This window comes from Ipomoea nil, unplaced genomic scaffold, assembly GCF_001879475.1.
Source record: "Ipomoea nil cultivar Tokyo-kokei standard unplaced genomic scaffold, Asagao_1.1 scaffold3056, whole genome shotgun sequence".
In the NCBI taxonomy this organism is placed as follows: Eukaryota; Viridiplantae; Streptophyta; class Magnoliopsida; order Solanales; family Convolvulaceae; genus Ipomoea; species Ipomoea nil.
This window is the reverse complement of record NW_017619484.1, coordinates 2,800,015-2,814,589: the sequence shown is the minus strand read 5'-3', so window position 1 is coordinate 2,814,589 and position 14,575 is coordinate 2,800,015. Positions and strand designations below refer to the sequence as shown.

Here is a 14,575-nt window from a genome sequence, read left to right as displayed (position 1 = left end):
GATGATGAATTTCATATATTATATGCTTAAAATGAACAATGTGTGAATGAGAAATTGATTTTCAAATTAAAGTGTACCTATTGAATTGGAAAAAATGAAGTTTGAGAAAACTTTTAAATACCATTTGTCACATATTGAATAGACATATAAATTTGGACTAGTATATAAATACAATTTAATTTTTTTAAAAAAATAATTAAATTTTATAGTTTAAAGGTTCTCTTGCACTGATCATAAATCAAATTCCCAATAAGCTCAAACACTTATTCGTGTTTGAATCCTAATTCCTCATGACGTAGGCAAATTATACCCTGGAAACGTGTTCACCATGAATGGTGAACACGGGTCTAAACGGCGTCGTTTTTACGTTAAAAAAAATAAAAATTCGCTAATGTAGTGTTAACGGCGCGCGTTTGGTCAGATTATGAATTTTCTGTTATGAGATTATGAATGTACTGTAAATTCATAATCTCATAACAGAAAATTCATAATCGCATAAAAGAAAAACATTTATTAAATTATGAATTTTCTGTTATGAGATTATGAATTTACTGTAAATTCATAATCTCATAACAAAAAATTCATAATTTATGAATGTTGAAGAAGCTTGTGCTACACAGGAGCAGTCATGGTTTCGGACGGGAATGTGTAGGCATGATTCCAAAGTGAATGTGCATGCATGGATTCATAATTTATGAATGTCCGAAATCATTGCTCACCTCAAATTAAAGTGAAACCGCGAAATGTGAAAATGAAGAAAAAAAGTCACGCGATTAATTAAAAAAAAAAAAAAAAAAAAAAAAGATAACGATGTACTAACACTGTTGAAATCGTGTTCACCTTCGATTCCATGGCATAACGATTGCATGACATACCTACCTAAAAAGGTATATATTGTATTTTTTTTTTTGGGGGGATGGGTACTCCGTTTAATGTGGCATGCAGAGGAACTTTACTTCCCTCCCGAATGGTTCAGCTGTCAAAAAGAATCGCACAAGAAATCTATCCACTTTGGACATAATTCTCACACTATGACCACCGAGGTTCAAACCTTGGTCTCTTCTCTAAAATACTATCCATTGAACCATTGAGCTAAACCTATGCAGGCGCAAGGGTACTTTACTTGATTTAATAAGTAAAATAATAAATTCTACTTTTAGTCATTGACTATTGTGACATTGTCACATTTAGTTCTGATTTTTTGACTTTGTGAAATTACATTTTTAACTTTTATTTGTTTGCAACAATTTGTTATTTATTTAAATTTGTTTATCATTTCACTGTTTAATAATGAGACCTAACGTATAATTTTATTATTCAAGCCTCTTGTCTCAACATGTAGTTTCTCTATTTCTTATAAACTTTTTAATTTAATGACGAAATTAATTTTTTTTAATTAAATGATGAAATTACATGTTCATCATATTTATTAAAAAATACGTCGTGTATGAAATAGCCTCACTGTGAAACATGTAATAATTTTTTCTTTTTAGCTAAAATGTATTACGGAGTACTTTTTATGGATACATAAAAAATTACATTTTAACTAAAAATTATTTCACATCTTATGGTGATGCGGTTTCACACAAGATTTATTCATTATTAAATGGTAGAATAACACTTAAAAAAAAAAAAAAAAAAAAAAAAAAAAAAAAAAAAAAAAAAAAAAAACATAAGAGCATCCACATCAGTTGAGGAGATTTGGGAGATAATGTAAGAGTGATTAGGAAAGAGAATGTGGGAGGAGAAAGAAAAAAAAAATAACAAAACAGAAATTGAAGAAAAATAATAATAATAATAATAATAATAAACTGACGTGTCAGGCGTGCTGTCAGCGCGCCTGACGCGCTACACAGGCGCATGCATTGCACGCGCCCGTGTAGCCATTGATGCGCACAGCCAGTGTTGCTTTTTATTTTTCTTTTTTCTTTTTTTTCAGACATTATCTTTGTATTTACAGAACAAATATTTTCTAAAATAACCCCACCCCACATTTGTTATTAACCTCATCCAAGATAATTCATCTGACAATAACTCTATAAAAACCACTGATGTAGATGCTCTAAAAGACTAATTGTTGCGGATAAATGAAAACTAATGATATAATGTAACAAAAAAAAAATTAAAAATAAAACTAAATATGATTAAAAATAAAATTTGCTTATAAATTATAAAATAAAATAAAATAAAATGCCCATGAAACTAACTCAAATAATAGTATATCACTTTATTGAAACACCTCCAATGACTCTTAGACAAAAGTCTCTAGTATAAGGTGTAATCTAAGGTTTAAAAAAATAAAATTAAAGAAACTAATCACGTGTTGTAGCTCTCTATAATATACCATATATCGACCTGCGTCCCTTTATAAATACCAAAATATCAAACCAAGATAATGCGCATCTCCCTTCTACTCTCTTATTTGACTAGTAGGCATCTGATGCGTGTATCTGAGGAGTGAGGAAAAAAAATATGAAGAAACTCTTCTTCTTCTTCTTCTTCTTGTGGTGTTTCATAGGTTTTGGTTCAGCCCTCCATAGCCATATTTCAGTGGGGAAAAATGGGCATATCTTAGGGGAGCAGCCTTTATCGAAGATCGCCATTCACAAGGCTGTTTTGGCTCTCCGAGACTCAGTCTCCATTCAAGCCAATCCCGATCTTCTTGGCCTCAAGGTATATATGTAAACTCTACTCTTAGATTTTGAATTATATTGCTGCTCTGATCTGCTCAGTTCAGTTTCCGACAACAAATCTCACCTAATTTGTTAGGTAATTGTCTGCATATTCACGTCCTCGTATAGTATCAGAATATTCAATTTTAGAATTATATATGTGGATGTGGAGGTGTCCCCACAAAAATCAAAAGTTGCCTCTTTTGGTTGGTGATCAAGGTTTTTACCTTTTACTTCTTTAATTTAAAAAAGGAATAATGTTTAGACTAGTGAATATAACTTGAAAATGCAATTAGGTTATTAAATAAAAAAAATTAGTATAATTAAGTCATTGAATACTCTAAAAATATACAATTAGGTCACTGAACACTCCAAATGCATACAATTTCACCGGATAGCAGGTTACCGTCAATTTTAACAAGTTACTTGCTTACGTGGCAGCTGAATTGACATTTTTAATAAATGTTAATAATAAATTTTTTAAAAAAAGAAAAAAAATTAAATAAAAATAATAATAAAATGACGAGGTGGCCGCCGGCCATCCCCTTCCCCCCTCCTTCGGCTCCGCCGAGACGAAGGAAGAGGGGGGTGGCCGGCAACCATCCCATCATTTTTTTTTTTTTTAAATTATTAAAAATTATTTAAAAATTATTAAAAATGTCAACTGAGCTGTCACGTAAGCAGGTAACCTGCTAAAATTGATGGTAACCTGATATGAGGTGAAATTGCATACATTTGAAGTGTGCAGTGACCTAATTGCACTTTTTTTTTTTTCGTTTAGTGGCTTAATTGCATTTTTAGGTTACGTTCAGTGGGCAATTTGAACCTTATTCCTTTAAAAAATGGTGTCAAGTGTTTATTTAAAAAAGAAAATGCTACCTAGATTCTTAATTTTACTCTCAATTTTTTATTTTTTATTTTGTAAATATTTTTTCTAGGATCACAAAATAAAGATAATTTATCTATGGTTGTTACATTCAGTGAGTAAAAGTGAAGAAGTAGAGATTGAGATTCCGTATAGTAAAAACTCTTATTTAAGTCATGAGTTTTACTATATTTACTCCTAAATTATTCTCCTTCACTTTTACTCTATGATTTGACAAATGAGGATATGATATTTTCATCGTGTGAGTTCTAAGAAAATTGTCTACATGCATCAAGGATTTGTGAGAAAGAATAGAGTTGAGAGTTATGAATAGGAGTCCGTGTAGTATTTTAATTTCTTTAAATCATGTTACATACTTAGGTCAAATTTATCCATGCAATACTGTCTCACTTTCAAAAGCGGTTACTACTTCGATCTACATTATCAAATTTGCAATTCATTCACTATTTTTTTTTTACATTCCTACAATTCTAATGTACTATCAAAAGTGGGCCCTATTTAAAGTGGATGCATGAGATTCTAATTCCGTGAAAATTTAAAATTACAATTCTTTCTAACCAAACGAAGAAATTTTTACTTGCCTTCAGAATTAGGTGAGATTAGAATTCAAATTTTCTCCTACCAAACCGGGTGTTAGTATTAAAAATTTAATTTGTTTGCAGGGGGAAGATACAGAATGGGTGACTGTGAATCTTCAGAATCCACAACCCTCCAACGATGACTGGGTCGGAGTGTTTTCTCCTGCCAAATTCAAGTAATATCTCAACTCAAACGTTCTTTTAAATTTATGAATTTTGAAAATATGGAGTAAAATAAAAGTGATTAAAAAAAAAAAGAAAAAAGAACCATATTCATATATAATTCAACTGTGCTGTCGCTCAATTATTATTATTATTATTATTATTATTATTATTATTATTATTATTATTATTATTATTATTATTATTATTATTATTATTATTATTATTATTATTATTATTATTATTATTATTATTATTATTATCCACTTAAAATATTCTGAACAATCAATAGTGCACATGCAATAAGGTGTCGCTCTCAAATGATTCACACAAACTGTTCACGTGATACTTCCTGATTACTTGATGCACTAGGTAAGTGCAAGACCATTTGTGATTTTTTTTCTCAAGTTGCGTTTGGTCCAAACATCAAAAAAAAATAAAAATGGTAATTGACTTAGCAATTGTAATGAATTCTAATAAATGTAATTCCTTTATTTAAGTACGGAGTAATAAAATGGAATTGAAATTAAAGTAAATAATAAAGAAATAAATTATTAAAAATAATGAATAAATATCTTCAATAAATAAATAAATAAATAATACATAGGGATGATTTAAAATGAGATCAAACAACCCTACCCCTATCCTTCTTGTAAGAACTAATCTCAACTGCTCATTAGAATTCATCAACAATTAAGAGTTTCAGTATAATAATAATAATAATAATAATAATAATAATAATAATAATAATAATAATAATAATAATAATAATAATAATAATAATAATAATAATAATAATAATAATAATAATAATAATAATAATAAATAAATAAATAAACAAATATTGAGTCAATTTTATAATTATTAAAATTTTCAAGTTTGCAATATTTATAAAATTGATTCTAGGAAGTAAATTTTCGAGAAGATTATAGTATCATTTTAAAATATGTATCTTGTTTTACAAGTATTTTAATATTTATAACTCTACTAATTAAAATATTTGTATAAAAAATACTAAATTTAATATTATGAAATTATTAAATTATAAACCACTTTATCAAATCTAGATAACAAAATGAAATTCATAATATGAGATGGAGGGAGTACTATTTATTATTTATAAATATTTCATTATTATTGGGCACAATTCACACAAAATATAAATGTTAGGTTTTTAAATCAAGTTATAATAATTGGAAACATAAAGATTTGAATTTTTCTGCGAAAAAATCTTTCCAAAAGGTTAAACCCCAATTCTAATTCTGAAAATAAATCTTAACTTTATTATTAGTGGGTTATGTACCCTTACCCTATCCCTTACCTATATAATTCAATACTAACATGCATACTCATTGTACTCATCGATCTTCACTCTTCACCATCATCTATCACAAATATTTCATTGATATTAACGTTTGCTTTCACTACTAACTAGATTCTTTCTCATTTCTCTATGTTTAGACTTATAGAAAATGACATGCTTATTCATTTTATTAATTTTTTTTAATGTGTAATTACAGTGAATCTATTTGTTACCCGGAAGGCGCTATGGAAGAATATGGTTACCAGACCCCATTCATTTGTACCGCTCCCATAAAGGTAGGAAAATCCCTATTAAAAACTACAACGTACATTTATTCAATAGATATTTACTTGCAACGCCACATGCACCACATGAAAAGTAATTTTAGATTTCATTATATAACATCAAAAAGAAAAAAAATGGTAATTCATGAAGAGTAATTTTAGATTACCTAAGTGTCTTTTTGGCATGATGTTATGCTAAATTTTTTTTTTAATTAAAACTAACTATTTTTTTTTTAATTTTTATTTATGCAGTTCAAGTTTGCAAATTATTCCAATGACAATTACATTGAGAAAGGAAAAACTACACTCAAATTTCAGCTAATCAATCAACGAGCAGATTTCTCCTTCGCACTCTTTTCTGGTGGTTTTGATAACGTATGTTCTACAAATATTTAATTTTTACCTACTACTTAAAAATAAAATAAGTGTTCCTATTTCATTCTAAACAGGTTTTATAATGCAGAATTAAATTTTTTTTTTATCATATTTATTTGGAAAAAAAAATTATGCTAAATTTTGTACATTTGAGCAGCCCAAATTGATATCAGTATCAAATTTCTTGTCATTTGTGAATCCCAAAGCTCCTCTTTGGCCACGCCTTGCTCTTGGAAAGTCCTGGGACCAAGTAAGTTCATTATATATGTACACCTTTTTATTTCTTCTAATTTTAATTTTAAGATAATGTTGATTGGATTGAGATAATAGCACAGTATGTGAAAATTAACATTGGAAAAGAATTTATTTAATTAATTAAATAAATTTGTTCAGATGACAGTAACATGGACAAGTGGTTATAACATAGATGAAGCTTATCCTTTGGTCCAATGGGGTTGGAAGGGACAAGCTCAAAAACGTACACCTGCCGAAACTACAACGTACCACAGGACCAGCATGTGCGGTATGTATGTATGGTTCATTATTAGATATAGAGTTAATGAACAATTTGGTCCCTCAATTATTAGTGAACTGTCATGTAGCCCCTCAATTGCTTATTCATCGATTTGGTCCTCAAAAATAATTATTTTTAGTCGATTTAGTCCCTCAGGTCGTCTTCCGTCGATGGCCGGATGGACTAAATCGACTAAAAATAATTATTTTTTTGGGACCAAATCGACGGTCGGAAGGACTAAATCGACTAAAAATAATTATTTTCAGGGACCAAATCGATGAATAAGCGATTGAGGGACTACATTTGACAATTCGCTAATAATCGAGGGACCAAATCGTTCATTAACTCTTAGATATATAATGTGAAAATGTTTAACACAATTCAAGCTAGTTTTTTAAATTATATTTCATTCAAAATGTTTTTGGCATTTGGGATGGTAATTATCTTTATTAGTCAAAATATTAGACACTAATAAAAAATTGTTGTAAATTGTCTTGGGTTACAGGTCCACCTGCACGAACAGTTGGTTGGCGTGATCCTGGTTTCATCCACACTGGCTTTTTGAAGGAATTGTGGCCAAATGTTATGTTAGTTTCCTCAAAACCAATCCAACTTTAATTTTCACATATTACCACAAATGTCTTTATCACTTATCAAATTTTAAGCTACCAAAAGTCATTTATATATTCAATTCATAGATACATACTAATTAACAATATGTAGTATTTACAACTAAGAAACCAAATAATGTACTTGACTAATTATAAAGAGGGACAAATAAATTTAAATAAGTCATTTTTTTACTTGTCATATTTTCACAGCTATACTTACAAAGTCGGCCATTTACTATTGAATGGAACATACGTTTGGGGCAAGAAGTATTCATTTCGAGCACCGCCATCTCCAGGTCAAGAATCACTGCAACGCGTTATAATATTTGGAGACATGGGGAAGGTGAATTTACCTTAAAATTATCAGATGTTTTTACTCCATACTTACCTTAATTTCTTCATTTGAATTGTGCGTACATACTTTTATGTGACCAGCAAGAGCGTGATGGTTCAAATGAATACGCGGATTATCAGCCAGGGTCACTCTTGACAACTGACCAGCTCGTGAATGACCTTGATAATTTCGACATTGTCTTCCTCATTGGAGATTTACCTTACGCGAATGGCTATGTCTCCCAATGGGACCAGTTCACTGCCCAGGTTGCACCCATCACCACCACTGTGCCATTCATGATCGCAAGGTTTGTATTAGGATCAAACGCTTACCCTACGTCAAAAATCATAGCTAGTAGAGAAGGGAATTTCACCCTCCTTTACCCGCTTTCGTCCAATCCAGTTACTGGACTTGAATCCCGCCTCTAATACTAATTGTTAGATCAAAAGCTTACTACATACAACTATGCTAAAAGCTATACTTATAATATGAAATTCTTGACATACAGCGGCAACCATGAACGGACCTTTACCAATTCAGGATCAATCTACGACGGCCAAGATTCCGGCGGGGAGTGTGGAGTGCCGGCTGAAACTACGTACTACGTTCCGGCGGAGAATAGAGCCAAATTTTGGTACCAAACAAAGTATGGGTTGTTCCACTTCTGCATAGCGGACACGGAACACGACTGGAGAATTGGGTCAGAGCAGTACAAATTCATCGAGAAATGCCTAGCGTCGGCCAACCGCCACAAGACTCCATGGCTCATCTTCGCCGCCCACCGCGTGCTTGGCTACTCCTCTAACGACTGGTACGCCAAGGAGGGGTCGTTCGAGGAGCCCATGGGGAGGGAGCATTTGCAGGGGTTATGGCAGAAGTACAAAGTTGACATGGCTTTCTTTGGCCACGTCCACAACTACGAGCGCACTTGCCCCATCTACCAGAACCAATGCGTCAACGACGAAACCTCTAACTACTCCGGCACCGTCAACGGGACCATCCACGTCGTGGTTGGGGGCGGAGGGAGCCATCTCTCAAAGTTCACCTCCATCAACACCACTTGGAGCCTGTACAAGGATTACGACTGGGGGTTCGTCAAGCTCACCGCGTTTAATCAATCGTCTCTGCTCTTCGAATACAAGAAGAGTAGAGATGGCAAAGTTTATGATTCTTTCACCATCTCAAGAGATTACAGAGATGTATTAGCTTGCGTCCATGATGGGTGTGAGCCAACCACTCTTGCAGACTAGATCGATAAAAGAAATGAATCAAATTGGATGAGCTAAAAATAATAAATTGGGCGTGAATAAATAGGGATTGTTCCGAGAACCAAGCTCCCCGTGCTCTAAATTAGATCGGGGTCATGTGTACTTCTTTTGGCAAATTTTAAATAAAGTATGATCTAAAGCTTTTGTCATTTTTTATCCTCACTTACGTTCTATAAAAGCTTATCTCATTTTCAAAATGTATGTCATATAACTAAATTTGTAATTGATCACTATTCATTCCATGTCTATACGATTCTTGGGAATAACTAATACACGGGGTCCTCTAGGAATGACTATTTTTCTTGCAAAGGGAATAACTATGATGGAATGGACAATAGGCAGGACATACACCCGGTTGGATTAGTCAACGGATAAAAGACTACAGGTTGAGCACGGAAGGTGAAATTCCAGTCGGAATGCTACCTAGTCAATCAGAGGTGCCGGGTAGGAGCGTCAGCAGGGGTGAGAGGCAGGCGGTCGGTAGAGACAGAGTGACGAAGCCACTCAGCCCGACCGCAGGATGCCTGATGTGGACAGACGGGAAGGAGAATAGTCAACCTAATCAGCCGAGGAACCGAATGAGCCCTAGAGACAGTCAGTGAGGAGCCGGACAGGAGTTGCGGGTAGTTATTCAGGTAAACGATTGAGGGCTTCAAACAACCAGTCATATAACCGGACGAGAAATTGGATTAGCCTGTTAGGTGGCCGAATGGATCTCACGATTGTCGATAGGACGGTGGGTAACTAGTCTGTAATCGGGTGAGAAGTGCCAATAGTCGGAGGAATGACCGAGTGACAAGGCTGAGGGGCGAATACTTGGGTGGAGAGCCAGGTAAGTAGATAGCACTGGATGAAGGGTGGGAGGCCGAGTTGTAACACCCCACTTTTCTAACTCTTAATTATAACTCTAAACAATCATTAACATAAACTAAGCAGCGGAAATATCTAATAAATAAATAGTGGGAGTGTCACCGCCACAACCACCACTCCGTGGTGATTGCACAGGCTAAAGGGGTAAAACTAGAAATAACGTAAAAGTCTGGCATCCATCATAAAAGCTAAAAACATAAGGGGGAAATACGTCACCCCATATAGTCTACATCATCCTCAACATAAAGTCAATAAGTCTAAAATTCATACATAAACATCAGTCAAACTAGAGTTTAGATATCTCTATCTACGAGACTAATCTAACTCGACTTATTCACACTGATGGACCCACCTGAAAGGGGTTTTGAAAGCAAACAAATAGACAAATAGGAAAACACCCGTTAACACGAAGCTAAGTATAACCACACTCAAACCTGTAAAGCATTCAAGCATTTACTTTGAAAACATTTGATTTCATATAGCAATAAGCTCATCTCAAATCATCTTTAGATTTATCACATTCTTTCTAGATGCTTGCACCCTATAATATCAGCTGGCATGCTCATATATGTATAAGATTGTTCACATAGATCCATCAGCATATAAACTTCTCAAATAACTTAACAATCAATTCATGCTTACGGATAGGATCATGCTAAAAGACCATATAACAGGTGTTCACATGCTTTCACATTCTTATCACATAACTTGATAAGTAGAGATTCTAGTATAACAAGATAATCATGCTCAAAGGAAAATCTTAAGTCAAACTTCTCGTTATAAAATCTCATACGATGCTCTATTCGCATGCGATCACGTATAACACTATAATCATACTTCTTATGCAATCTAGTGCAATTATATAATCATACTCTTATGCAATCTAGTGCAACAACATAATCATACTCATATGTAATCTCGTGCAATAATATAATCATACTCTTAAGCAATCTAGTGCAATTATAAAATCATACTCTTATGCAATCTAGTGCAATAATATACTCATACTCATATGCAATCTCGTGCCACAATATAATCATACTCTTATGCAATCTAGTGCAATAATATACTCATACTCATATGCAATCTCGTGCAACAATATAATCATACTCTTATGCAATCTAGTGCAATTATATTCTCATACTCATATGCAATCTCGTGCAATTATATACTCATACTCATATGCAATCTCGTGCAACAATACTCATACTCATATGCAATCTAGTGCAATAATATACTCATACTCATATGCAATCTCGTGCAACAATATAATCATACTCTTATGCAATCTAGTGCAATTATATAATCATACTCTTATGCAATCTAGTGCAATAATATACTCATATGCAATCTCGTGCAACAATATAATCATACTCTTATGCAATCTAATGCAATTATATTCTCATACTCATATGCAATCTCGTGCAATTATATACTCATGCTCATATGCAATCTCGTGCAACAATACTTGTACTCATATGCAATCTAGTGCAATTGTAGATATATAAATACTCATACACTCTTTTATAAAATAGAGTACTTCGTGTGGATGTCTCTTTCTTACTTTCTTGAGTCTCTCTTGACTCTCTTTCTTTCTCTTGAGTCTCTTTATTTCTCTTGAGTCTCTGTTGACTCTCTTTCTTTATCTTGAGTCTCTTTTGACTCTATTTCTTGAGTCTCTATTGACTCTCTTCTTTCTCTTTACTCGTAGACGGCTTAGGGTTTCACCTAAGCGTGAATTACCCCATCGGGAACGGCATAAATCCGACCAAATATCTCCTACCGTCTACGGAACCGATCTCGTGGTTCAAACTCTGTGGAATTAGGTATCGAACTATTAGTGTGCACACCCCCTAACCACTATTCCAAGCCTGGCGGGCAGTTTTCAACCTCTTAACGTGGGAATACGCCGCGTTACATATACTGGGACCACAATGTCCATAAATATCTCCCGAGAGGACATAGTCCAAACGGTATCCTCCAAAACCTCACCAATATAGATAATACATAAATATATCTCTCATGCATGCAAACAACTCTACTACTTCTCAATGCATCAAAGAATGATGTACCACATGCTTATGGTTTTTGAAAGTATTCTTGGGCTCACGTTGGTCCCTTATGCATTTTTGAAATATGACACTTGCGAAATGCCAAAAGCTCTATAACATTCTTCTAAATCATGTATAAAATAACATGGAGTACTCAAGAATATAATATCATGTTTGGTTTGCAACATAGCAAATTCTATACATTCTATCAACAAAATATGCTTCATTTCTCATTGATCAAATATCACAACCTAATCGTGCTTTCATAATAAATCATATTCTCAAATGATCATGCTTCTTTACTCAATAAAAACATCATTAGATCACATAACCAAATATTTCTCATACACAGTGAACTAAGCAAATATACACTCTGTGTAGAAATTCTTCAATAAAATCTTCATATCACACTCGTTTTTAATCCAAATTCAACGAACTCAAAGCCAAAACGTGCGTCGAGACGATCTCGAAGAGCCGAGCCACAAGGGCCCATAACACTCGGTCCGAAACGAAACGTAGCTGAGCCACAAGGGCTCGGCCACTGCACAGATTCTTCTCAGAATCAAAGTCAGGGGCCTGGGGCGGGACTCCTCATGGTCCGCCCCTCACACCCCGTTACTTCACCGGGACTAGGCAACGGCCCTCCTCTAGGGCCGTGCCCTAGTCCCGTGCCACTATGGCTCTAGCCGGCGGCCCGCCTGATGGGCCGTGGCTAGGGCCGTCCATCTTATCTGGTGCACACTGTGTTGTGCACCAGATGGTTTTTTATCTGCAAAATCCAATCCAAAAAAGTCCAAAAAAATCTCAACAACTCACAAACAAATACTACAACACTTCTAAGCATGAACATATCAAAAACTCATAGTTTCTACTCATTTCTACTCAAAACTAAGGCTTCATAGAGCCAAATTTAAAGAGGAATCCATGGGGTTATACCTCTTGTAGTCTTTCTTCTAGCTTGGATCTCTTCTTCCTCTCTATCTAGCTTGAGCCTCCTTCACCACCTATACTTCCCAAACACACCATACACCCTTAGCCTAGAACCTCAAAGATTAAAGAAACTAGAAGAGAAATGAAGGCTAGGATTGAAGGATGAGATAAGCTTACTGTGATGTTGTTTTCTCCTCTTTTCTTAGCAGACAAATGGTGTGGAGAGGCAAAGAAAGAGATCAGGGAATCAAGATGGAATAATGTGATATATATAGGGTTCAAAATCATAGGTGGATCATCAATGATTGGTTGAGGGCAAATAAGTAATTTCACAAGCTAGAAGATGAATCAGGGAAAGGGATTTTGGATGTCTAGTGGTCCACCATGCAACATGAACCATAGGCTAGAAATGCTATTTAAAATACTTTGGGGTGGAAAATGAATTTCCTTAAAAAGCTATTTGGATGAACACTTGTTTAAAACCCTTTTGAATTCTCCCGGTCTCACTCAGATAAATTTCTCGATTTAAATCTTGGTACGCGAAGCACCCGAAAACTTAGGAATTTTCGAATAGAATCCATTTTTGGTGTAGAATTAATTTAAAATGTGAAGAAAATATTTTATTCAAACACCGATTGATCGCAAAAAATTTTAATGGAGTGAAAAAGGCTATTTTGGGATTTCTTAATTCTGGATTTATAAAATGAAATTTTGGGTTGTTGCACGAGTGGTCCATGAAGTTATACTCGGGAATGTGGAGGAACAACGACGAGTAGGCGATTCAGTCGGCTAAAGGGAGGATTTATCGACTAGAAAGAGGACTCGTACAAACATAGAAAATACGACCGAACCCAGAGGAGATTTGGGAATGGATCTTGTGGAAGGCAGCGCGAAACCCATAAGCTATTAGGAAAGAAGATCTATTGTATTTAGGGAAGGAGATCAATTGTATTTAGGAAAGAAGATCAGTTGTATTTATGGAAAGATAGAGTTGCATAGTTTAGGCCCCTTAATTCTTGTATAAATAGACCTTGAACACCTTGAAAAATGTTAAGTTTTTACATGCAACACAGAGTAATAGAGAATTGTTTTTCAGGCAGTCATTGTCTTCATTTTCTGATTGTGTTAGCCCGCCGTTTGACTACTTCGGTGGTCAATAAAACCAACATTGGCGTCGTCTGTGGGGGACGATACAAAATGTCGTGTCGTTCTACCAAACCAAGAGAAAATCCAAGCAAAACAATGGCAAGAATAAGGAGAATACAATGTCGGTCAGCCACCAGTAGCCAGAATCAGGCGTCGCAAGGATGGGGTTTGTGAGAACAACTCAGCCGCCCAAATTTTCATGAGCACGAACAAACCGTCAACACGCGTCCAAATGCACCGTTGACCAATGGGGAGCAAGTTGCCGACGCGTTACCGGCACCCCACTAGCGCTAGTTGTCCCCACCATCGCTAAGGTGATGAAGCAACTGCAAAAGCAGTCGTCTAGATCCAAAAAACCACGAGTAGAAGAGTAGAACAGTGAGAGATTTGACCAGACTCGACTCGATTGGCTCGAATCAGGACAGAACCCTAAAAGAATGGGTGCACCTCCTGTTTTTCGGCTAGTTGCACCTCAAGAGATTAGAGAAGTGAAGGAGGCCTTGCCTCTGCCGCCTGCCTTTCGGCCAGGTGAGCAACCCGAGATATTAGTTCAAGGGGGCGAGACAAACGAGTATTATCGGTTGCACCGAT

The 14,575-nt window shown here is 34.7% G+C and overlaps 1 protein-coding gene across 1 annotated transcript; it reads left to right on the top strand.

Annotated features, from left to right (window-relative positions):
- Nucleotides 1-2,382: 2,382 nt before the first annotated feature.
- LOC109164120 (nucleotide pyrophosphatase/phosphodiesterase-like) lies at nt 2,383-9,149 on the top strand. The gene is made up of 10 exons (XM_019312895.1): nt 2,383-2,673; nt 4,221-4,312; nt 5,819-5,897; nt 6,138-6,260; nt 6,418-6,510; nt 6,654-6,783; nt 7,280-7,361; nt 7,596-7,728; nt 7,821-8,026; nt 8,228-9,149. The coding sequence occupies exons 1-10, from the start codon at nt 2,473-2,475 to the stop codon at nt 8,967-8,969; spliced, it is 1,881 nt and encodes a 626-aa protein (XP_019168440.1). The 5' UTR covers nt 2,383-2,472; the 3' UTR covers nt 8,970-9,149.
- The last annotated feature ends 5,426 nt before the right edge of the window (nt 9,150-14,575 follow it).

Bases quoted from the DNA above. Each gene is read 5' to 3' on its own strand.
- LOC109164120 (XM_019312895.1), top strand. From the start codon at position 2,473: ATGAAGAAACTCTTCTTCTTCTTCTTCTTCTTGTGGTGTTTCATAGGT. The intron at 6,261-6,417 runs GTATGTTCTACA...ACATTTGAGCAG, and splicing joins TTTCTGGTGGTTTTGATAAC to CCCAAATTGATATCAGTATC. The intron at 7,362-7,595 runs GTTAGTTTCCTC...ATATTTTCACAG, and splicing joins GAATTGTGGCCAAATGTTAT to CTATACTTACAAAGTCGGCC.